At 34.9% G+C, this 23280-nt stretch overlaps 1 protein-coding gene and 1 long non-coding RNA gene across 4 annotated transcripts; one reads left to right on the plus strand and one right to left on the minus strand.

Moving 5' to 3' along the window:
* Nucleotides 1–1369: 1369 nt before the first annotated feature.
* LOC131165064 (uncharacterized) lies at nucleotides 1370–3275 on the minus strand. Its single transcript, XR_009139400.1, has 2 exons — nucleotides 1964–3275; nucleotides 1370–1678 (listed from the first exon to the last, which is right to left on the minus strand). It is a non-coding gene; the product is annotated as an uncharacterized LOC131165064 (long non-coding RNA).
* A 434-nt stretch (nucleotides 3276–3709) lies between these two features.
* Nucleotides 3710–22878, plus strand: LOC131165065 (SURP and G-patch domain-containing protein 1-like protein). Of its 3 annotated transcripts, none has more exons than XM_058122722.1 (9): nucleotides 3710–4038; nucleotides 4621–5066; nucleotides 6204–6330; nucleotides 6976–7118; nucleotides 11149–11313; nucleotides 14721–14855; nucleotides 15042–15221; nucleotides 22238–22416; nucleotides 22648–22878. In XM_058122722.1, exons 2-9 carry the CDS (start codon nucleotides 4655–4657, stop codon nucleotides 22672–22674), a joined length of 1368 nt encoding a protein of 455 aa, XP_057978705.1. In that variant the 5' UTR covers nucleotides 3710–4038; nucleotides 4621–4654; the 3' UTR covers nucleotides 22675–22878. The 3 variants fall into 3 exon arrangements, with proteins under 3 accessions (XP_057978705.1, XP_057978706.1, XP_057978707.1); XM_058122723.1 differs by having other exon boundaries at nucleotides 3714–4038; nucleotides 4625–5066; XM_058122724.1 differs by having other exon boundaries at nucleotides 3745–4038; nucleotides 4601–5066.
* The last annotated feature ends 402 nt before the right edge of the window (nucleotides 22879–23280 follow it).

Genomic DNA, 23280 nt, shown 5'->3' on the forward strand with positions numbered 1-23280 from the left:
TTCTCATTTAGGAAGACATTCTTTACATCCAGTTGTGAGAGGTTCCACTGGTTAATAGAAGCTACCACAATCAAAGTACGTACAAATGTCATCTTAGCAACTAGTGTAAATGTCTCCTCATAATCAAAACCAATTTGTTGAGTCAACTCTTTTGCAACTAAACGAGTCTTATATCTTTCAACAGAACCATTATACTTAGTTTTGATCTTGCAGACCTAGCGACATCCCACTATCGTTTTACTAGGGGGAAGAGGTACCAACTCCCACGTGCTGGTCTTATACAAAGCAGCAAGTTCTTCATTCATAGCCTGTTGCCAAAGAGGGTCAAGAGCTGCCTCCTTATAGGAAGCAGACTCACAATGGGAATGAAGAGAAACTAAAAAAGTAGCAAAATTAGAAGAATAATAAGAATTAGATGCAAGAATATATGAATCAAGATGAGAAGGGGGCTTATGCAGTCGCGTTGGATAACGAGAAGATGCAGGGTCCACAGGATTGGAAGATGAAGAGGAGTCCACCAAGGAGGATGGGGGATTTGTACCTATAGAAGAAAGTGAAGAACAAGGAGAAGAAATAGGAGCAGTTGGGGAAGACTCAAAATCAATATCACAAGCAAACAGATCAATATTAATAAGTTCATACTCATTCAAGATGCTAAAGCTAGTTGGAATAAAGAAGAAAGGAATAAGTTCAAGAAAGGTAACATGACAAGAAACATAAAGTTTTTGTGTTACCGAATCATAACAACGATATCCTTTTTGTCCATCACTCTAACCAAGAAACACACACATAGAGGATCGTGCAGATAACTTAGAATGCTCAGTATGAGGACGAAGGACAGAGCATGTGCAACCAAACACTCTCAAATGAAAATACTCTAGGGTCTTGTCGTACAATTTCTCATAAGGAAAGACTCCCAAATTAAGAGCAGTAGGAATTCTGTTAATCAAATATATGGCACTAAGAACTGCCTCTCCCATAAAACTTTGGGAACATCACCAGAAAGAAGAAGGGAGGGAGCTATCTTAATGATGTGTCGATGTTTTCTTTCAGTCACACCATTTTGCTTAGGAGTGTCTGTGCACGATGATTGATGAATGGTACCATTAGAGGTAAGTAGGGAGAAAAACTCAGTAGAAGTAAATTCCCCTCCCAAATCATACCTAAAACACTTAATGACAATTGAATGTTGTGTTTGAATCAATGCATGAAACATTTTATAGATGCCAAGGAAATCAGAACATTTCTTCATAAGATATATCCAAGTAAAACGAGTATAATCATCAATGAAAGAAACATAATATCGGGACCCTCCCTTTGAGGTAATAGGAGTTGGTCCTCAAACATTAGAATGAATTAGATCAAAGGGTGAAAGAAACGCTGATGTACTTTTATTAAATAACAAAGTAGAGAATTTTGTAAGCTTACAACAACTACAATCAGAAATATCATGAAAGGATAAATTTCCTAAGACACTTGTGGAAGCCAAAAATTTCAGTCGAGAACTAGAAACATGTCGACGTGAATGTCATAAATAAAAAGTAGAAGAATGGGAACTCAAATGAAAAGAAGACAAGTCAACACTAGAACTAACAAATTCCTTAAGCCGAAGCTCTTCGAACACATACAGTCCCCCCTTCCTATGGCCTGTCCCAATCAACTTCTTGAAATGTGAATCCTGCACAAAACATGAGGTTGGAGTAAAAGAAACATTGTATCTAAAATCACAAAGTTGGATAATAGAAATCAAATTTAATGAAAGTTAAGGAATGCAATAAACATCAGAAAAACACAAACAGGATGAAATGATAGAATCAATACCTACCAATGACATTGAGGTTATCATTGGCAACCAAGATAGACGAATGTGTCAAGGTAGAAGATATTGATGTAAATAGAGAAATGCTATTTGACATATGATGAGTAGCACCCGAATCAAATACCCAAGTAGATGGAGATATACCTGAAGTGGATGAAGAGAACAAAACTATGGAGGAAGAAACATATATGCCATTAGGCTCTGATGTAGAAAGAAGCTTATGCAACTGCTCTGTAATAAGAGATAGTTTAGACATAGTGAGAGACAACTCTTCTGATGATGTAGTGGCTATAGTGTGAGAATGCCTAACTTTCCAAGTATGTTGTTGTCCCTTTCTTAGTAATAATAAGCATTGAACTTTCTAATGATCCTTTTGCTTGGAATAACTACACTCATCAACGGTAACAACCATCTTAAAAAATAGTACTGCACTTATTTATTACAAACCGCACACAATTTCAAGCAAACAGAACCCAAATCCTCTAGAACTAGCAAATGCTGATGCGGCAAGTCTTAGTTGCTACAAATTCAACGAATCTCCATTCCACATTGAACACCCATTGCTGCCATTGTAAGTATAAGCACTGCTTCATTTATACAATTGCTCCAACATGAATCCATCCAATCAGAAGGAAACCCCCCACGTTCACTCCAACGCTTTTCCACCATAAGCTTCTCTACTCCTCACTGTATATCAATAAAACACAAAAGAAATTCCGATTGATTGCTAGTTCCTGCAGCGTCTTCTCAATACTCCGAACCCTCTCCTGCAGGCTTCTCATGCATTGTAGTTGATAAACAAGATACAAAACAATAAAAGAAAACCAAAAAATTACAAACTCCAAACAGATAACGTTGTTTCGATCTGAGGCCGACTAACAAGACGACACCTAATTTCCGATTGCCAACAGACAACGTTGTTTCTGATTGCAGTCGCCGACTTATTGATCTCCGACTCTATGAGCTGTTCATCCGATATGAGATTGACAGATCAGAGACGAGACGAGAGGGAAATGAAAGTAAGACCCACGGTGTAAAACTCCAACCGAGACTAGAGACGAGACGAGACGAGAGGGAGACGAATTGCAGAGATGCAGTATTCGGAGAAGCACGGCGACGATGTTTGCAAGAGCTCCGAACGACCACAACGACGGCGTCTGCAGGGAGGAACGGCCACGATGACGGCTTCAGTGCTGGGAGGAAGGTCACGACCACAACGACGACTTCAGTGCTGAACGACGACGTCGTTCGCGAGAGCTTTGTGCTCCAAATGACCACCTATCAGCGAATACGAAGAAGATCGGCTGCTCTGATGCCATGATAGAATTCATAATCCAATTCAAAAAGGAAGGAGGGAAGGGAGAGAGAGAGAGACAGAGATTTCAAAAAGGGAGAAGAGGAGTTGCGCATAGGTAAGCCTTCAGAGTCTACATAGCACACTAACAAAGAGCAAAAATACATTGGAAACCTAAACCTAATATATGTACAAAGACTAAAATATCCCTAGTAGAATACATATATTATCTAACAAACCTAAACTCGAAGAACCCTAAATATTATTTTTAACCTCCATATTTTTCCTTCATTGCTCAAAAGGACTTGTTTGGACTATTAATTTTATTATGAAAAAAAGTATTTTTTATTATATTTTCTTTATGGTTAATATTACTAAGAATGAAAAATAATTTTGCTATGATTAAAAATTTTAAAGAATCAAACACTAATGATTTGTTGAATCAAAATTTTGTTTATTAAGTACATATTTCATCACAAATATATTTTTTGTATTTTATTTTCCCCTTTTTCATTAATGTGTTTTTACGCAGAAGTGAATCGGGGCTGTTTGGGAAGACTTCTTAAGAAGCCTCTCTTCTCTTACCGCTTCTAACTTCTTATTCGGGCGGTGGCTGGTTGGCCTGGTTTTTAACTGAACTTGGTTCAGAGGGCGTGTGACCCGATGCGAGTGCCCCCACCCCCCCCCCCCCCTCTCCTCCTCCTCCTCCTTTCATGACTACTTTTCCTTCGCTTCTGTAACTCCCTTCTGTCTCTCCCCTTCTTCTTCGAAAAAGATGCTCCCTATCCCGTAAATTTCCTACCAGATTAAAACTCAGGCGGCCATCGAACTCTCGTTCGGTCGATAATCAGGCGAACGCAGGACGAGTATTTTAATAGCAACAAAGATTTGAGTTAGAATCGTGATATAATCCAGCGACAGCCAGGTAAATTAATACGTTCGTGGTAAATCATCGTAAATTTTGCGATTAGTTTTCGATCTTTTCTCTTCGGTGCTTGATTTTTTAGGTCTAGGGTTTGTGGTTTGATTTCTATTTGCTTTTGTGGAGATCTTAGGGTTTGAATTAGGATGAGCCCATAGGGATCGTGGTTCTTATTGTTGTTATTTTTCCTGAAATTGGGGTTGGGGATTCATTTGTGCGGGAGGCAAGCGTTATTCGTTTTTTTTCCTTTTTTTGAACGTTTGAATCTGGTTGCCTTTGTATTTATATAGACGAAATTGATTTGAAAGCAATTAGTTTCCCGAGGTCACATTTTCTTGATCATGCATATCCTTAGTTAATCGGATCTGGATTTTCTTTGGAAAACAAGGAAATAAATGAAAACATTCGTCCTGATTGATTGTCACAAAATTATTACCTTTCTTTTAATAAGCGAAAAAAGAAATCTTCACAATTCCCTTGCTTTTTACGGTTTCAATATCAAGGAATGTTGCTTATTCACAATTATAAAGCACAGGCATTGAGTTCCATTTCAATCTCTAAATAGCTTGTGAGCTTGCTTGTCAGACAGTGGATTCCTGTAAACAGCCTAAACACATTAATGGAGAAACGAGTTGATTCTAGCTTATTCGTTAATGATGGTTCATTCATGGAGAGATTCAAACAACTTCAACAAGAGAAGGAGAAGGAGAACGAGAATGGCAGCACCTTAGGGGGGCCTAAAGCAAGCATGACTGTGTCAAGGACATCATCTCATAGTCCTGTCATTAGTAAAACCATCACTGAATCTAAGGCTAATGATAAACGGAAGCCCACATTGGCTGCTTCGAGTGGCAAACTTGCATTCAGCTTGAAACAGAAGTCAAAGCTTGTAGCACCTGCTGTTAAGTTAGGCGAAGATGAGGATGAAGATGACCCAGAGGCTGGAAATATATCAGGTGATGGACCAACAAAAAAACAGAAATTGGGTCAACCAGATGCTTCTGAGCAATCGTCAAGACAAGTGGATGTTGGTAATTACTGCTTATATAAATGTTCTTTTATCTGGTTGTGTTGGAATGGGCAGCTCTGGAGGTCTTTGACTGTATATTTTTGGAATCAAATCTGCAAGAAAGAGCTTGTCAAAATATGCATTTGTTATTGTTTGTTTAAACTTTCTGGCCTTCCTATTTTTGTGCCTTACAGCCTTCGCATATTTATAACTACGCATGGAAGTGCTTCTGCTCATCTTTGAATGTTGTTGCTTGTCTAAGCTCTACACACCTTTATTTGCACCAAGTAGCTTGCATCAGATTTCCAATGCTAGTTTCTTTATCTTCTATAATAGTTATATATTTTTTTACTGGATTTGTTTTTAACTATGAAATCCAAATTAACTGCACATTTGGTGCATAGAAATGGAATGGAATCGAGGGGAATGGATTTGAATTTATCATTTGATTTTGTCACTCTCTGTACAAATTTTCATTCTATCCCTTTCCCACCCCATTCAATTCTGCAAATCAAACAAGATGTAAGATATTTTGCATATATTTACTTCCATGATTCATAATTGATTAGATAAATAGAGTTTTTTGGGGATGTTATGTTTATTTATTTAGGCTTATAGGATTTAGGTTAATTAATGAGAAGGGTACTGTCCCATATGTCAAGAATTTCTAACCCCTGTTGTTGGTTATTCTTAACTTTACACTACCTTAGTGGTATTTGTCTTCTAGACAAAAAAACGTGTAAAGTTTGATGCTTAGAAGTTATTGAATTTATATTTTTCTAATAAACAATGACTTCCTGGATAAATTTTGCTTCGATTTTATTGGGATCCACTGATCTTTAGTTGTTAGTCTGGTTGATCCCTTTGCAGCTTGTGGGTATATATACATTGAGAACAAAAATTTGTCTGCTCACCATTATTTAGAAAATTGCCTGAGGTTGTGTCATCGCTACTCTTGAACTGGTGGATAAAGAGGACAAAACCTTTTTGAATATTTTCTGTCTCATGAATGCAGCTTATACATTTAATCCCCATCAACATTGGTGGAAACAGATGTTCAATGAAAGATATGGAAAATGTGGCAGGCCTGCTACAAGAGTAATTTGCATTTCCCTTGTTCATGCTCTTGGTATTAATCAGTTCTTTAAGTGACATGCAGCACCTCCTTCACCAAGTGATCCTGCAGTGAAGAAAGTTGCAGACAAACTAGCAAGTTTTGTGGCAAAAAATGGAAGACAATTTGAGCACATCACACGTCAAAGAAATCCTGGAGATACTCCATTTAAGTATGCACTTGTTGACTTGCAGTTATTTAGATGGAATATTAAAATTTTCTTTTCTGTCACTCACCCATCCTTTTTTCCCTAACCATGATGATAGAGCTGGTGCATAAGTAATATTGTTCAATGCAGAACTTGTGAACTGCTGTTATGGATCTATGTGCTGTTGCCTTACTGCCTGCTTATTGATTTGCAAATATATTGTTGTATAAGCTTATTTTTCCCAATGTGACACTTAGCAATTTGAGAAAATTGAATGATTTGTCCTTAATCTGTCTCCCTCTTTCTCCGCCCCCTCCTCTCTGCCCCCGCCCTCCACAATTATACTTCAAATTTTATAATGAAATATGCAAATTTTCTTACTCAGATATTTCTATATGTACATAAAAAAATGCACTCTATAATTTATTTTTTCAAAGGCTAATGTTTTATTAAATCCAAGAGGTTTTAGCGGGTAGAAATTAGCAAAATTTATTAAGATGTTGAATTACCTAACGTCTTACTTAATATCTCTAGTTTATACAGAATTTTTTTTTTTGCTTACTCTGCGTTACTGAGCCCTCTGAATAATATTCTTCTTCGACGTTATTTTGCTGGTTTCCATCTTTATTTATATGTACACGTGATGTTTATTTTAGTTCAAATTTGCAGATTTCTATTTGATGAAGGCTGTGCAGATTACAAATACTATGAATATCGGCTGATTGAGGAGGAAAAGTTTCTCTCACAAGCTGGAGAATCACAAGCATCACATAATGATTCACACCTGAAAACAGAAGTAGGAATTGCTTCTGGTAATGCTCAAAAAGCTCGTGTTCATCACCCTAGTCTATCATATATAATAGCTTATATGGCATTTGAACTTGCATGATTACATTCTTTGTTGTACTACATTATGCAGTTCTTTGTCTCAGTAATTTTTTCCTGAATTTTCATTAGAACTTTCCTCACCTGCATTTTTTAAATGAATAAAGTGTAAAGGTGCTAAAATTCTAGAGCTTTATGCCTGTATATATGTTTCATTAATCAATTGCATCAAATAAATAAAGGAATAATCCCAGTTCAAATTTCTGTCATGTAAAAAACAAACAAATATTAACATATATTCCTGTGCCATTCAATTGACAACAACATAAGAATAAAGGAAATCTAAAATCTAAAATTATTATGCTCATTGTTTAGCATATGGAGCATTTGTTTGATTTGAATGACCTTTGAATAGAGGTTATGATTCGGGGAACCAGTTAGACATAAGATCTTTTGGTGGCAGATATGAATTTTCTTAGAATTCCTTTGATATAACTTCAGATTTAGTGGTTATTTTTTTCAATTTTATCCCTTGTGAAAAATGAAAATATAAAAAACTGAATGCCCAAGCGATTAAAATTGTAATAATAATTTTTTTATAATAATAAATTATATTTTTTTTTACATGTAGTTATTAAAATATATGACAAGAAAAATATTATTTATGCTAAACTAAAAATTTCAGCTTTTTTATTTTTTTTATTTTAAAATTTTATTAAATATTTATGCTCCAAAACTTTGAGAAAGTTAAAATTGAAAAACAACAAATATTTAAATATTATATACCAAACAATTAAAATAATTTAGGTAGCATTTGGTTCAGAGTTGGAATCGGAATCGGAATTGGAATTCACTGGAATTGGAAACGGAATTGTCAAATTCCTCTCTCATGCTTGGTTCGACACAAAATTAGAATCGAAATTGTATTATAGTGTTTGGTATATGTAGACATAGAAATCAGGAGACAAGAATGAGTCTAGTTTATCAATTATCTTATTATAATATAAAAAAATTTATTCAATTAATTTAATATGGAATAATAATATTATAAATGTATAATTATTATACAATATTATTTTATTTTTTTACAGTAAATCATTTTGATAATCATGTACTTGATTATACTTTGCATATTATATTTTACTATATTTATTATTTTTAACTATATTATTAATATTATATTTTAATATGTAATTTATTAAATGTAAATAAAAATTTCATATATTATAACACTATAACATAATTTATTATTTAATATGAAATAATAATATAATAAAACAAGCATCATAGCATTATATTTTACTACATAATCGTATTTTATTCTTGACTTGTATATTGTATCAATATTAAAATTTTCTATTTTATATTTTTATTAATGATATTAATAATCAATATTTTATTTTAAGGTTATATATAATAATAAAATAAATAATCATTCCACAATTATGTCATAGTATTCTATAATTTAATACTATTCTGTTAGTTTTTATGTGTTTATAATATTATTATGTATAATATGACTGTTAATAATAATGATTAAAATATTTATATTTAAAAAATTATTATATATTTATATTTAATGATGTCATAATATTAATGTTATTTTTTAAATTTATGTAATATTATATATAGTATTATATTAATATTATTTTTAATTTTTTATATTTATGTAGCATCTATTTTAATATATTATATATAATATACATTATAATATATATGTACCTGCACATATTTAATATACAATAGTAATATATTTTTTTTCTATACTATATCATTATTAAATTTTGTTATTATAAACTTACAATTGATGATAGTAATAAATATTTTATTTTATTTTATTTTTAGTAGTATAAATAATAATATAAGAAATCAGTACTCATACCACAACTATATCATAATATTTAACATTTAATCCTGTTCTATTAATTTCTATATGTTATAATATTATTAAATGCAATAAAAATATTAATAATGGTGATTTAATATTTGTATTAAAATATATAATTATATTTTAAATATTGATAAAGATATCATAATGCTAATATTATTTTTAAAATTTATGTAATATATATTATATAATATCAATATAAATTATCATATTATAATAAATATTTTTTTTCTAGGAATCAGGATTTGATTCCAAAGTAACAGTCAGGAATCAAAATGTAGGTAAAAGGAGGAATCCAATTCCTGCATGGAATGGGAATCGGAATGAGATTATTGTAAAACATATGTTTTGAATGGGAATGAACCGTTCCGATTCCGATTCTGATTCCTAGAGTTGATTCCAAATTATCAAACCCCACTTTAGATTTTAAATTCAGTTGCCGGTTCAAGTTCAATTAAGAGTTTATTCACAAAATCATATTTGAATTAAATGTTCAACACTTAACACTTAATTTTACCAAGCGTCCCCATAGTATACTCTTATAAATATTTAATTAACAAAGCATAACAAAATTTATATTAATCTCACATTGTTTCCAGCAACCAAATAAGAAAAAAGAAATTCACTAGTAGGATTGAGTAATAATGATTTATCCCAGTGAATCTCCAAGGTTTAGTAGGGGGGCCTACCCTGCATCTCCAATTTCCCTTGTTTTCAAAACAGTGTCTCCTATTTGTTCTCATTTTTTTGGTGAAAATTTGAGAAATATATTGCTACTTTGTTTGGAGAAATTATTAGGTACACCCAGTGTACCACCTAGAATGCTGATTGGTACACCGGGATCAATCTGATTTCAACATGTGTCTGGTTTGTTGGACAAAAAATAATTGTTACTGCCTAATTCAGTTAAAATACAGACACAGGTTGGAATTAGATTGGTCCCATGTACCAATCAGCATCCTAGGTGGTACACCAGGTGTACCTAATATTTTCTCCTTTGTTTGTCCTCTGCGGAAATGAAAACTGATTACAGATTAATAGATGTACACACGGACACACATTATTTCCACTTCTATGTTTTGAAAAAATAGAAATAGAGAAATGTAAACAAAAACATTAACTATCAGTCCTTTAAGTAAGTTGGTTATTGGAACTTCCTTTAAAGCTGATTTTGGATCAATTCTCACATCCCAACCTACTTGTTCTATGTTAACATTTACATTGTGAGATCACCTTTACTCCAAACTGTTCTAGAGATGGTACTTTTCCTAGGAATTGCTGATTTTATACAAAGTTAATGGAAGTATTATAAACTAGGCTTGAGCACAAATTGTTTTTTGATCAGATGGGGACTAAAACTGAACTGGTGTGGCTTAACTAGTTGTGAACATCAATTTTTTTGCTGTACAAATCATAGTTTTTGGGTAACCACATCTTTTGAAAAGGTTCTAGAGTTGTTAAAAGTTGAATTTAGTCGATGCCTTCCAAAAATCTCATTCCTTGAACATGCTGGCTTCTAGGGTTGTGGTATGGGTGTGGGGAGGGTCTCCTACCTAGCTTGTTTAGTGGTTTGTGGGGAGTAGGTGTGGTTTGCTATTTGGAATCATGTTGTGTTTTGAAGTACTTTGCATGTACTTGGGTGCCTTACTAAACATTTTAGGTGGTATAGTGATTATTTCTCATAATAAATGTCCTAGATTGTTTACCTTTTCTATTTCTTTCATTTATAACTGCCTTGAGATTCAATTTTCGCCGTGTGCTCAAATTTTTAATTCTATTCCTTCACTTTCTTTAATTGAATATGATCTCCAATTATTGTAACCCTGATCGCATGTCATTGTGATCTTGGATGTGAGAGTAGCATGAATTTGGAATGTGATTCTCAATCACAGTTGGAGGGTCAATATAGAGATCCTGTAGCTATGGTGTGATTTCTAGATCTTTTCATCATGCTTAGTCTTGTTGTTGAATGGGATATAATCCAAGAAGATTAATTATTTTTTTTTTGTTGGTTTATGACAAAGTGACTTTCATGAAAAGTGTGTGCATCTATTTGATAAATGTGAAATGTAAATATTGATCCTTGCTATGGCATTAAAAATGTAATGTGGGACACTTTATCTTTGTAGGTGGCACAAACACTTCAGCTATTAAATTCAATGGTGGTTCTTCAAGGTCAAGTCAGAACAATTCAAATTATCAAATTCCTGCCTCGGCTTTATATGAAAGCGTTGAGGACACAAGGGCTTCTGCAACTTCAGCTCATGCTGCATCGTCTGGAGGAACTGGTTATGGTATATAACATTTAATCTCCATTTTTCAATTTTGGGTTTTATGTTATTGTTTATCGATGTTTTTTTTTAATAAAAAAAGTATTTAGTTGGTTGCGGTGCTGCAGCAGGGTAATTATTCTAATTACTAGTTTTAGTTCATCACAATTTAACTCCGATGTCATTTAGTATTGATAGACAGATAGAGATGCAGTGGTGCACTAAAAGAATGCCTGATTCAATTGACAATAGAAGCTAAGTGAAACCAATTCTTGTTGTCTTGTTGCAGAATTATTTTTTAAAAAAGATTTTTTCAATGGGCTCCTCCTAATGCATGATATCTTCATGTATTTTTTTTTTTTTTGCATTTTGAACTACCTAACCAACTCAACTTATCTTGTGACTCTGATTTTGGCTTTTGTAAGGAATACCCAATTTTCCAACAAAGCCTGCTAGAGTCAACGAGCTAACTTATTGTGCCTTAATCCCAACTTGCATCCACAGAGGATTGCAAAATTAGTTATAAGCAGGTCCTAAATTTCCGTTTCAACTCAAATTTTGAAGCTCTAAAAGTACAGAAATTTCGATTTCAATTTGAAAAAATAATGGAAATAAGTAGTAAAGGATGGAATTCTTTTATGAAACTTTAGAAATGGTTAATAGACATAATAATATAAGTTTTAGGACTAATATATTACAAGTTAAATACATCTATGCTGTGTATGCGGTGGAAAAGTTGTAATATAATATGTGTATTAAACATATTTGTAAGATAATGTGCATTAAACATATTCAGTTCATACGAATGAAATTCCTAAATCATTTACATATTGTTTATTATACAAATAATGATAATTTAGATATGAATGGTTAGATAAAATGTTGTTGCAAGTTTATTTTTTCATTTAATTTCAAAAGCCCTCATATTGATCTTTTTTGTTTCAATAAAAAAATAAAATAAATTAAGAGAGAAATTTCACTTTGCATCTCTCATTTGAATTATGAGGAAATTTCAGTCTTTGGTTAAAATGTCAACAAGTTTTGCTAAAATTTCGAGATTTTGATAAGTTTATGTTGATTTGTTGATATTTTGACGGAAATTATGTAAAATGGAAACTAATTTCTATTTCAATTTGAGGGTAACGGAAATCGGAAATTTAGATGGAAATTTCGACAATTTTGTAGAAATTTAAGATCATGGTTATAGGCCTCCTTACCTCCTTACTATGTAATGCTTGTGTTACAAAGCCTTAATTTGGCACTTCTTGCTTAGAACCTTGCACTAATCATGATGAAAAATGTTGCTTTCATCATGATAGAATCTTGTTTGATTCATAAAAATCTGAAAATATATTGGTAGGCATATGCCAGAGAGTTTTATCATTTTGGATTATGGTGAAAAAGTTGCAATGCAAGTTTTACAACTTGAACATTGTTATGCCAAAACTTTATGTAATTATGTTGTTGTCTGTTGGAGTTATGTTTCTCGTTTAAGAATATTATATCTGTTATTTTATGGTTCTATACATATTTTACCAATATTTTATATGATCGTACGAATATGCCCCTTAGATGCTTCTAACCTTTTAACTCTTCAACTTCTTCTCCAATCTCCATCCTCACCTCACCCCAACCCACACCTACATCTGCCTCTGCTTCATATAATTATGTTGCAAATTCGCTGAGTTGTGTTGAATAGCACACTGCTCAATTTTGGTTTGAAAAAACAATTAACGAGCTCCAAAAACAACATTAAACTTGCATAATTTATGCTACTAATTGAGATGAGGTGGGGTTAACTTGGTTTGTTTAAATTTTGTAAGCTTGGCTTTGAGATTGACCACTTTTAAAACATGGTTGAGAATTAATATGGTTTGTTCTGCAGAAAATATCTGAGTTGATCTGGAGATTGGCTCAGGTAGCTTAGTTTGCCTTGCTGTCCAACGGACTGTAGCTACTAGCTACCATTCCTTATAGTTGATCCATCTTGGACTTCACATTATCATGTTTGGAAAAATATTGTGGTTTCATAATTTTTGAGTCAAATTCAGTTCACATTTACCGGTGCATTATTCTTCGTCTACTTTTTTTTTTTTTTAAATATGAAGTCTAATTTTTTTGATATGAAATTTAATGTTTGTGAGAAAGCGATGTACAAATTGCTATGCATTTAGGTAAACAAAAAAAGAATAAAGCTAGAAAGGGGCCCTCTATGGCTACTGGGTGGCTATTTCTAGGAGAGGCTTCTCAAAAGGACCAAAAAAGAATGGGGGATGCGTCTGCTCTGCTCTATGTATTGCTCGATGCACTTCAAATTGTATAAAAAAGCATACTGCGATACATTCTGAGCTGTGTTGTGTTGTGCTGGGTTTGACCCAAATTTGGAGCCAGGGGTGATACACGCTTGTTGGGATCCTGGGGGTTAATGTTGTCTTCCTACTGTTCTAGGATTATTCAATGTATGGTTCTTGTAGGCAGTGCTGCATCTGGGGTTTTCCAACTTTGCCCATTGTGGTATAGTTAGTGAAGGATTGATGGGCATTCTACTCCACAGTGAATGTTGAGAGCTGAAACTCGTGTGACATATCTTGGGACCTAGTGTACAACCTAGATAATTGTTTTACCTGGGTTTTGATGTTTGATTTTTAGGCTTAAAGAGTCATAAAAATGGCTCAAATGTGTACTTAATAGTAGCAACTGTTAGCCACCAACTTGGACCCTGTGTTTGTTTCTTCATGCAATCTAACCTGTTTCAATTGGACGCCTGTGGGAGGTGTGGTTGCGCCAGATGTCCCATAGGTAGATGGTCAATTACTACCAGACCTCTGATAGAAAAAGCTTGGTTTTTTAAGCACCTCTTAGCTTTTAGATTAAATTTCAGTATCGTCATTGTATAGTCAGTGAAGGATTGACGGGCATTCTATTCCACAGGGAATGTTGAGAGCTGAAACTTCTGTGACATGCATTGGGATTTTGTGTACAACTTGGATAATTGTTTTACCTGGGTTTTGGTATTTGATTTTTAGGCTTAAAGAGTCACAAAAATGGCACAATGGCACAAATGTGTACTTAATAGTACCAACTGTTAGCCACCAACTTGGACCCTGAGTTTGTTTCTTCATGGGATCAACCCTGTTTCAATTGGACGCCTGTGGGAGGTGTGGTTGCACTAGATGTCCCAGAGGTAGATGTTCAGTTACTGCCGAATCTCTCTGATATAAAAAAGCTTGGTTTTGGCAGCACCTTTTAGCTTTTAGATTAAATTTCAGTATCATTATAGGTACAATATGTGTGCATAAAATGTTATAATGCATCTGAATTAATAGGATGTTTTGATAATCTACATGTCAAAATATTTTTCTTGGGATTCTGTTTGGTCAACAGATGTGCTTTGCTCAACATTTGATATTGTTGAAAATTTGTATTTGCAGGTGAATCTAGTGCGCCATCAAGTTCAGACCCTATAGCAATGATGGAATTTTATATGAAGAAAGCTGCACAAGAAGAGCGGAACAGGCAGCCCAAACAATCAAAAGATGAAATGCCTCCACCTGCTTCTCTTCAAGGTTTGTAGCTGCCATCTTGATTGAGCCAGGGGTTTATTTGTGCTCTTGAAGAAACATACTTCCTGAGTGCTTGTGTGGGCTAGCTATATTATTTGAAATGTTAGCACTAGAGGGTTTAAGCCCTTGAGGTTTATTCTGTTGTATGCTGATCACATTTTTCTGATTTTTCATTTTAAAATTTGGAAGCTCCTGCGAAAAAAGGTCATCACATGGGTGATTACATCCCACCGGAAGAGCTTGAGAAGTTCTTGGCAACCTGTAATGATGCGTCTGCACAGAAAGTTGCAAGTCATGCTGCAGAAAAGTCAAAAATCCAAGCTGACAATGTTGGACATAAACTCTTGTCAAAAATGGGCTGGAAAGAAGGTGCTTTTTCTTCCCACCCCCTTTTTTCTCCAAGTTATTTCAGGTGTATTTGCATATTTTATGTAATAAAGTTTCTGATTTTCTGGCAGCAAATATGATAACTTTATTTTTCTATGATCATCCATTGGAACTTAACTGTTTTGATTTTTGATAAGAAAAGAAATTCTATTTAAGAGAAGGAAGAATATTCAAACAGGACTAGAAGTCGTCCTAAACAATACTAAAAAAACACAAAATAAGGGAAAATAAAAATAAAAATGCATAAAATCAAATCAACATAGAACCAATAATTCTGAATATCAGAGAAACCAAAACTAAAACAACCAGGAAAAAAAATAGTGATGCAAAAACTACAATTCTATCCATAACCTAATCAGTAGGCAGAGCAACAAATAATTGCTTTCTTGCGCTTCCCAAAACCTCTAAAAAGCTATGAGCGAAAAAGTATTCAAGGAACAAGGACCATTTCAGGAATTGTTCGTCATCCTTTTGGGCCTAATTACCGTATCAAAGGTGTAGACTTTCAACGAAGCTGTGTTCTCTCTCACGATGAGCTCCTTTATGAGAAATCTCCACTGGAATCACACACTCTATTTCCTTTTATTTTACAATCATACTAAACGGCACTCATCTCTAAATTAGATTATTTCACCAGAAATCCTCAGACCAGAAACACTACTTGTCTTATGCCCTGTCATGCAACCTGAGCTTTAGTCCTGAGCCTGAACCTGAATCTTTTTCAAACCTAGATTCCATAGCCTGCCTTGAGCTGTACATCAATTGAACCAAGGAATTGCCAAACCCTTGCTTTTGATTGACAAAGAACAGTTCTTTTTTTGAAGAACATGAAGTTCTTGGTGTGTTACAGAGAAAACCAAGTGACTTCTGTTCTCCATCTCCTTGTCAAATGAGGAATGTCGTTGTCTCTCCAGGAAGCTGTAATGGTTTTTCTTTTTGAAAACACTGAACCAATGGGTGTTGACATTTAGGGCACCCTACCACTTCATTTTGATTCACTTGAGACTTGAGAGCTAATGTCTCTGGGCACTGTATATCATGGAGAGAACATTGGTTAAAGGGTCCATTTGGAGTATTTGCATATGAAGTGAGGGCATTGGGCTGCAACCAAATTCTGGGAAGCAACTCTTTGTAAAGCAGAGGAAGGTACTCCAACCAACCTACATCAGAAGCTAAGGGCCATTTGGTGTCACTGTAAAATTTAGAGAAACAGAACCAAAAACCAGAAAAAGAAACAAAAACTAGAAGCCAACAACCTATTTGGTTAACATTTATAAAACTAATACAAATTAAAAACTTAATTAAAAAATACTCATTTTCATCCTTAAATAAAGTAATATTAGAAAAATATGATTAAAATAATAAAATTACAAATAATATACATTAAAAAATTACTATAATAAAAATAAAATTTATTATAATTATTTTACTTAATTGTTCTACTTTCAAATTCTACTTTACAATAAAAATTTTATTGGACATGACAATTGAAAAATTGTAAAAGTATTTTTAAATTGGCTTTATTATTATGCTTTGAAATTTATTTATATATATTTTTGATTATATTTAAATTCATATGATCATTTAATTTTGATTTTAATCTAAAAGTGTATAAAATGAATAATTTAATTAAAAAAAACTATTGCTAGATATTAAAAATTTCTAACAAGAAGTTGCCAAAACAACTGAAAACCATAAAATTTGGTTTTTAGTTTTTGGAAAACAACTGAAAACTGATGATAAAAATAGAAAATTGACAACATAAACAAACGTGTTTTAATAATCTGTTTCTTTACTGTGGAGAAACGGAAACAGAAAACAGAAAATGGCAATGATAGCAAACAGGCCCTAAGGTGTCTTGAATGCGGCTCTATGAATGTGGGTAAAGCATAGTGAGACTTCTCCAAGAATGAAAGCTTAGCCTCGCTGGTAGTTGAGGAATTCTAACGAGTTCGGTTGAGGAAGAAGAAGTGCTGGGAATGGAAATTCTAACTGCGAGGAGATTCAAAATGGAAAGTTTCTTCCTAGAGTGAGTAAACTTATAAAGTTGAAGTTCGCACCTGATAGGTTTGATCCTCGAGGCTTCAGGCCCAATGCTGGTAGGGCCCATAACATCAAGAGTAGTAGGCCCAATGTTAAGGCTGGTTTTAGGTTTCAAGACGAGGGTGAATCCTGTTGAGCAAGTGAAAGAGGCATGCAAGACAGATCATCTTAGGGACAAGGACACACTTGTGCAGGAGGTTCCTGAAACCAAAGGTGCGGTTTTGCCTAAGGTCCAAACTGCTTGGGCATACACAAGTTAGGAAGAGAAGGAGAAGCCCATGAGAATTTTAGAAGTAGATATACCTTGAATAGTGGTGGCAAGCAAGTCATGGGAAGCTTAGGAATCACACCTAGTTGTACTCTCATTGTCTGCACTTTGAATTGGCTTTCGGAGGCCTATAACAAGGTGAAATCAAAGCTAGTGGCTGGAAAAAAGGTCATGACAAACAAAGGGAAGTGGATGGTGGAGTCTGAAGGAGACACATGTTCTTCAAGCTTTGAAGATGAGGATTCTGAGTTAGACTATTGAGCATTTGTGGGGGAATGATGGTGTGTCGATGGACAGTTCGAAGAAAAGCCATGTGTCAAGAGGATGGGGTGCGTAAGGCATCATTTGGAACCACTTGTGGAGAAGTGTTTTTTCAAAGAAGTGCTGAATTTCATGAGTGTTGATAATAAGTATTGTGAACTGAAAAAGTGTTGAAAGTCACAAGTGGCGTATGATTGTGTTTAAAATAAGTGTTGATCATAATGTTGATGAACTAAGTGGCGTTTGGATGCCCACTTTATTGCAAGTGCTGTTTGAAATTTATGCTATATTACATCAATGATTAATATGATTATAATATATACTAAAATGGTAATTTGTTTTGTAAATAATATTCTTAGTTTAAATTATTAATTTTTCATTAAAAAATTCAATAAATATTTATTTTGATTAGCAATTCAATTAATATTTTATTTTGATTAAAAAATTGATTAACGTATAAATATTTTTTATCAAGTAAAACAACATATAATTATAATTTAATTAACAATAATATTGTTACTAGTGTATATTTATAACATACAATTAAGGGTGTACAAAAATTACTGAAAAACCAAAAACCGGACCGAAACCAGACCGAAAACATGAACGGTTCGGTTTTCGGTTTCGGTTTCGGTTTTCGAAAATCAAAATGTTCGGTTTCGGTTTAGGTTTTATATTGAAACCAAACCGAAAAACTGATTTATATTAAAAAATATGTAATATGACTAGTATGTATATATATATATATATATAGGAGATTAGGGATATAGGGTTTTCACTTTCACTCCGCTGTCCAATTCCTCATTTCTCTTCTTCCCTGTCCTCGACTCCTTGCACCGTGCGTCCGGCCTCGTCTGAGTCGTCTCTTACTCTCTCTCACTCACTCGTCTGCGATTCCCCCACCCCCCTGCTACTGCTACGCTGCCAGCCTGCTTGCCAGCACCCAGCGACCAGCACCACTGCACCAGTAGCCACGCAGCCACGCTGAATCTCCCTCTTGGCAATCTCCGCTATCGTTGTCTCTCACTCTCAGTCTCTCGTCTGTGATTCCCCCCTCCCCCTGCTAGGTTGCTAGCCAAGTAGCCAGTCCCAGTAGCCACACAGCACGCTGAATCTGCCTCTCCGTCTATCGTCGTCTGAATCGTTTCTCACTCTTGCCTCTCGGATCTAATCTCAGGCTCAGCTAGGTCTTGGTTAAAAACTGAAAAACCGTAACCAAACCGGCAAATTTTCAGTTTTCAGTGGAAGAACAACTTCGGTTTGGTTTCGGTTATTAATACTTCCTACTAAAAATTTGATTAATATTTATTTTAATTAAAAATTTAATTAACATAATAAAGTTTTCTATTACGTAAAAAAACTACATACGGTTATTATTTAATGAATAGTAAAATTGTTAAGTGTATAGTAATTATAATAATGTTAATTAAATTTATATTTAATTTAATAATAATTTGAATTAATATGCCATCTTCATACTTGCGAGTGCAAGTGGATTCCAATGCAACCTGAATCATCCAATATACCTGATGAAAGGCATAGATGGATCTTTAAGGACTTTCCATCTTCCTCTGCAAAGAGTTCTATAATACAGTAGCAGCAGACCCTATACGCTCACACCTGCAGCAACTCCAATGACTTGTGAACGTAGAGCGGTGGCAACAATGGCGTTGACAGCTTGGAAAGGAAGAGGATATGGGGGTGGTGGCGTTCTACAATCAAGATCTAGAAAGAAGAGGGTTCAGGGGGAAACAGAGGTAGCGTCGTTCTACAAAATTGGCCAGACCAATTGTGGAGCACCATTATTGACAACGATAGAGTGAGAGCTTGGAGAAGGTCGGTAAGGGAGGGAGCAAGAGGGAGCTGTGCAGAGGGGTGGGGGAGAGAGGGGAGGAGATATCACTTTAAAAAGTGGTTGTATAGTACCACTTTTTATAATATGCACTTATTGCAATGCAACCAAACACCACTTTTTTATAAAAGCACTTATTTTAAGTGATAATTACCATAAGTACTTATTTATTAAGTGCTCCCAAACAGGGGTTAAGGGGGCTATGGAATCTTACAAAGGTGGTGGTGATGCTATTTAGAGAATAAGTACATCTTCAGATGTTATCTCGGATCAAGAAGGTCTTGGCCATTCTTCCTTGGGATCTTAGCTTCTGTCCAGCCATTTTCCTGCATGCCCATTGTCTTGAATTTTGTCCAAACTTCGGTGACACACCTTGTTGATGATCCATTAGAAGCGCACTGGGTAAATAAAGTTTCTTCTGATATTGATTCTCCCAAATTAGATGTTGTCTCAAGCATATTTTTTGTCACCAATGTGCCATAAGGACAATTTTATTTTATTTTATTTTTGTGGGGGAGGTTGGTAGTGGGTCCTGCAAAATTGTGGACCCTTCAGAAGATGAATGAGATAACGAATTGGGTTAGTCTTTGGTGAATTCTGGTGGCGAGTGTCCAATGGATGGCAGAGTAGCTTCGGGATAGAGCGAAGGTATTGAGTAGAGAATAGGAGCGGTTAGCTTGTTATGACATGGGTAGCAGGTCCTTGGGGTTTCGTAAGAGTGTCAAATGAATATTTTTTCTTTGAATATTCAGGATTTTCTAATTTTTTTTTTGAGTTTTTTTTGTTTTTTTTTTTTTTGGGGGGGGGGGGGTGGGTAAGCAAATGGAGAATGGTGAAGAAATTAGTTAGGGACAAAGCCCTGTTGGGACCAAACTAGAAATTATTATGTCGTTTTATTAGAAGCATTTGGGAGTTTAATGGGGAGAGGTTGGGTGGTTCTCCCTTCTTCAAGTGCATCAGTGGGTCATATTGTGATATGGGGCTTGAGGATTGTTTCCCTTAAGGTTTGTCTAGCAGGACTTTTTATCTGTTGATTTTGCTTAACCTTCGAGGTTTTGGGGAGTGGTGGTTCTCATCTGTTTGTATTCCATGGTGTGTGTTTGAGGGTGATTTCAATGTTATCTGCAGTTCCAGGGATAAAATTGGGGTTTCTAAGGTGTCTAGTAGTACGAGGAGATTTGAATTCTTTACTGGAGATTGTGGGATCAGTAATATTCCTCTTTATGTTGGCCGTTTCACTTGGATAGCATTGGGAGATAGACAGGCTTCACAGGCTTTTTTTTGTATTGATTGATTCCACTTCAGCAACATGTGGGAAGATGTTTTTTCATCTGTAGTGCAGAAGGCCCTCACGAGGCCTTGTTTCAGCCCACAATCCCATGCTCTTAGATTCTAACTTGATATGGTGGGGTTCTACCCCTTTAGATTTAAGAACATGTGGTTGATGCACCCCTTGTTCATGGAGTGTGCGAGGTGGTAGTGGGGAAAGTGTCAGATCGAGGATTGGGAGGGCTTAAACTGCACAAAAAACTTGAAGTATGTAGATAATTAGTTGAAATAAGGGAATAAAGGGGTTTTAGTAATGTTAAAGAGGCTAAAGATAAGGACTAGTCTTTGCAATGATTTGGAGATGATGTTATTTGAAGGACATGAGTTGGTGTCAGAAATTGAGGGTGAAGTGGACAGAGAAGGGGATTATTGTTTCAGTTTCTTTCATAGAGTACCTAGTAGGAGGAAGGAAAAATAGGGGCATAAAATTTTTCCTTAAAATGTATACTACCTGGGGCCTGAGCCCAACATGAAGGCTTTAACATAAATTGCAAGCCAAGCCCTAATGAGCAGGCCCACAAGCAAGGCTGGGATGAGCAATTAAGGCCTCCTGAGGCAGTGGTTTTTAAAAGAAACCCAGGGCCTGACATTTTCTTGAACTTTTGATGTGGGACAAACATCTCCCTGATCCTAAGCATGCAGCGCTCTCCTCTCTCCATCACTTTAACCTCCCAATTCCCATTATGAAATCTTGCTGGGTATCCCTATAACTATATAACCCCCCTTCCCCACAGAAATTTGTCCACTGCAATGCATTTGAAACCACTGTTTGGAAAGATATCGAATATCGATAATTTGAACCCTTGTGGGATTCTAATTATGCAATTGTAAGAATGATTATCAACACAAAAGCCTTAACCTTGAAGAGAAGCTTAGGCTGTCCCGTTGTCTAAAATGGTTTTGATTTTTCATTTCTAGTTTCTAAAGAATTACAAAAATGCCACCTTGTTGGTGTCAGCAATATTAAGAATGGCTATCCACAAAAAGCTTTTATCCTCAAATGAGGCCCTCCACAACCAATTAGCAAGAGGGAAATAATAAAAAGAATGATTAAGATGAGAGTGAAGAATTACATGTATAAAGCCTAGAATTCTTCAAACATCAGACCCTAGCATCCCCCAAATGAAAGTATCTGAAAGAAGCCAGCAAATGTAAGAGAGTGGAAAGCTCCTCAGTCTCCCAATCATTAAATTTCTGCAGAATTTTAATGCTCCCACGTATTTTAAAATTGTTATTGAAATGCAGGTGAGGGTTTAGGGAGCTCCAGAAGTGGTATTTCGAATCCAATAAGTGCAGGGAATGTGAAAAAGAACCACTTGGGAGTTGGTGCTCATGAACCTGGCGAGGTGACTTCAGAGGATGATATTTACGAGCAGTATAAGAAGCGGATGATGCTTGGTTATCGTTACAGACCCAACCCTCTGGTATGACTTGTATCCTCCTCCTTTTTCTTCTTCTTCTGTTTTGCTTTTCTATGTTTTCTTTGGCATTTTGGAAAAAATTCCCATCTTAAATTTCTCCTTACTAGGGGCACCAAGCACCATTCAGCTGCTCTTAGGTTATCTTTCTTCTATCCCTATTGGATGGATGGTAGTGAAACTTATGGTAATCAATGTTACAGAACTTTTGACTTTTGTTCTTTTTATTTTTTGCAGAACAATCCTCGAAAAGCATATTACTAAGGGATTTACTTGTGTGAACATTTTCAAAACTGCTTTCTAGTTGTTCTATGGTAGTTTTTATCTGAGACGATGATATTGGGATGGTGTCTTTGTGACACAGAACAGACCATAATAATGGAGTTTCGCTTTGAGAAATTTGGTGTCTATTGCTTATTTATATTGTTTCGTTTTATTAATTAATGATATGGTAATTGTTCATTTCAACGGTGGTTTTACTTTTGTAATTTGGCTTTGATGAGGGCTAGATTTAAAAGATTTTATGCTTATACATTTGCTGAACGTAACAGGGTGGGAACAAAATATCTGTTGCCTAGGTATATAATTTTAGTAGCTTATGAAAAATGTCATGATAATGTAAAAGTCGGTGTTTGGCAGCATATAAATTTTGCATATTTATTTGCTTTAAAATGGTGCTGATTTGTTTACAAATTTCTTCTTTTCCTGAGAGCTGACTGGCCTATGGCCCATCCATTCTCTTTAGCCGCCAATTTTTCTTACTTTGAATTCTCTCAACTGAGATGAAGGAACGCTAGGTTATGTGTGCTGCTGAATACGTTGTAGAGGTTAAAATTGAATATAGCTCGATTGGGAAATACTTGAATATCA

Source organism: Malania oleifera, chromosome 9, assembly GCF_029873635.1.
Source record: "Malania oleifera isolate guangnan ecotype guangnan chromosome 9, ASM2987363v1, whole genome shotgun sequence".
In the NCBI taxonomy this organism is placed as follows: Eukaryota; Viridiplantae; Streptophyta; class Magnoliopsida; order Santalales; family Ximeniaceae; genus Malania; species Malania oleifera.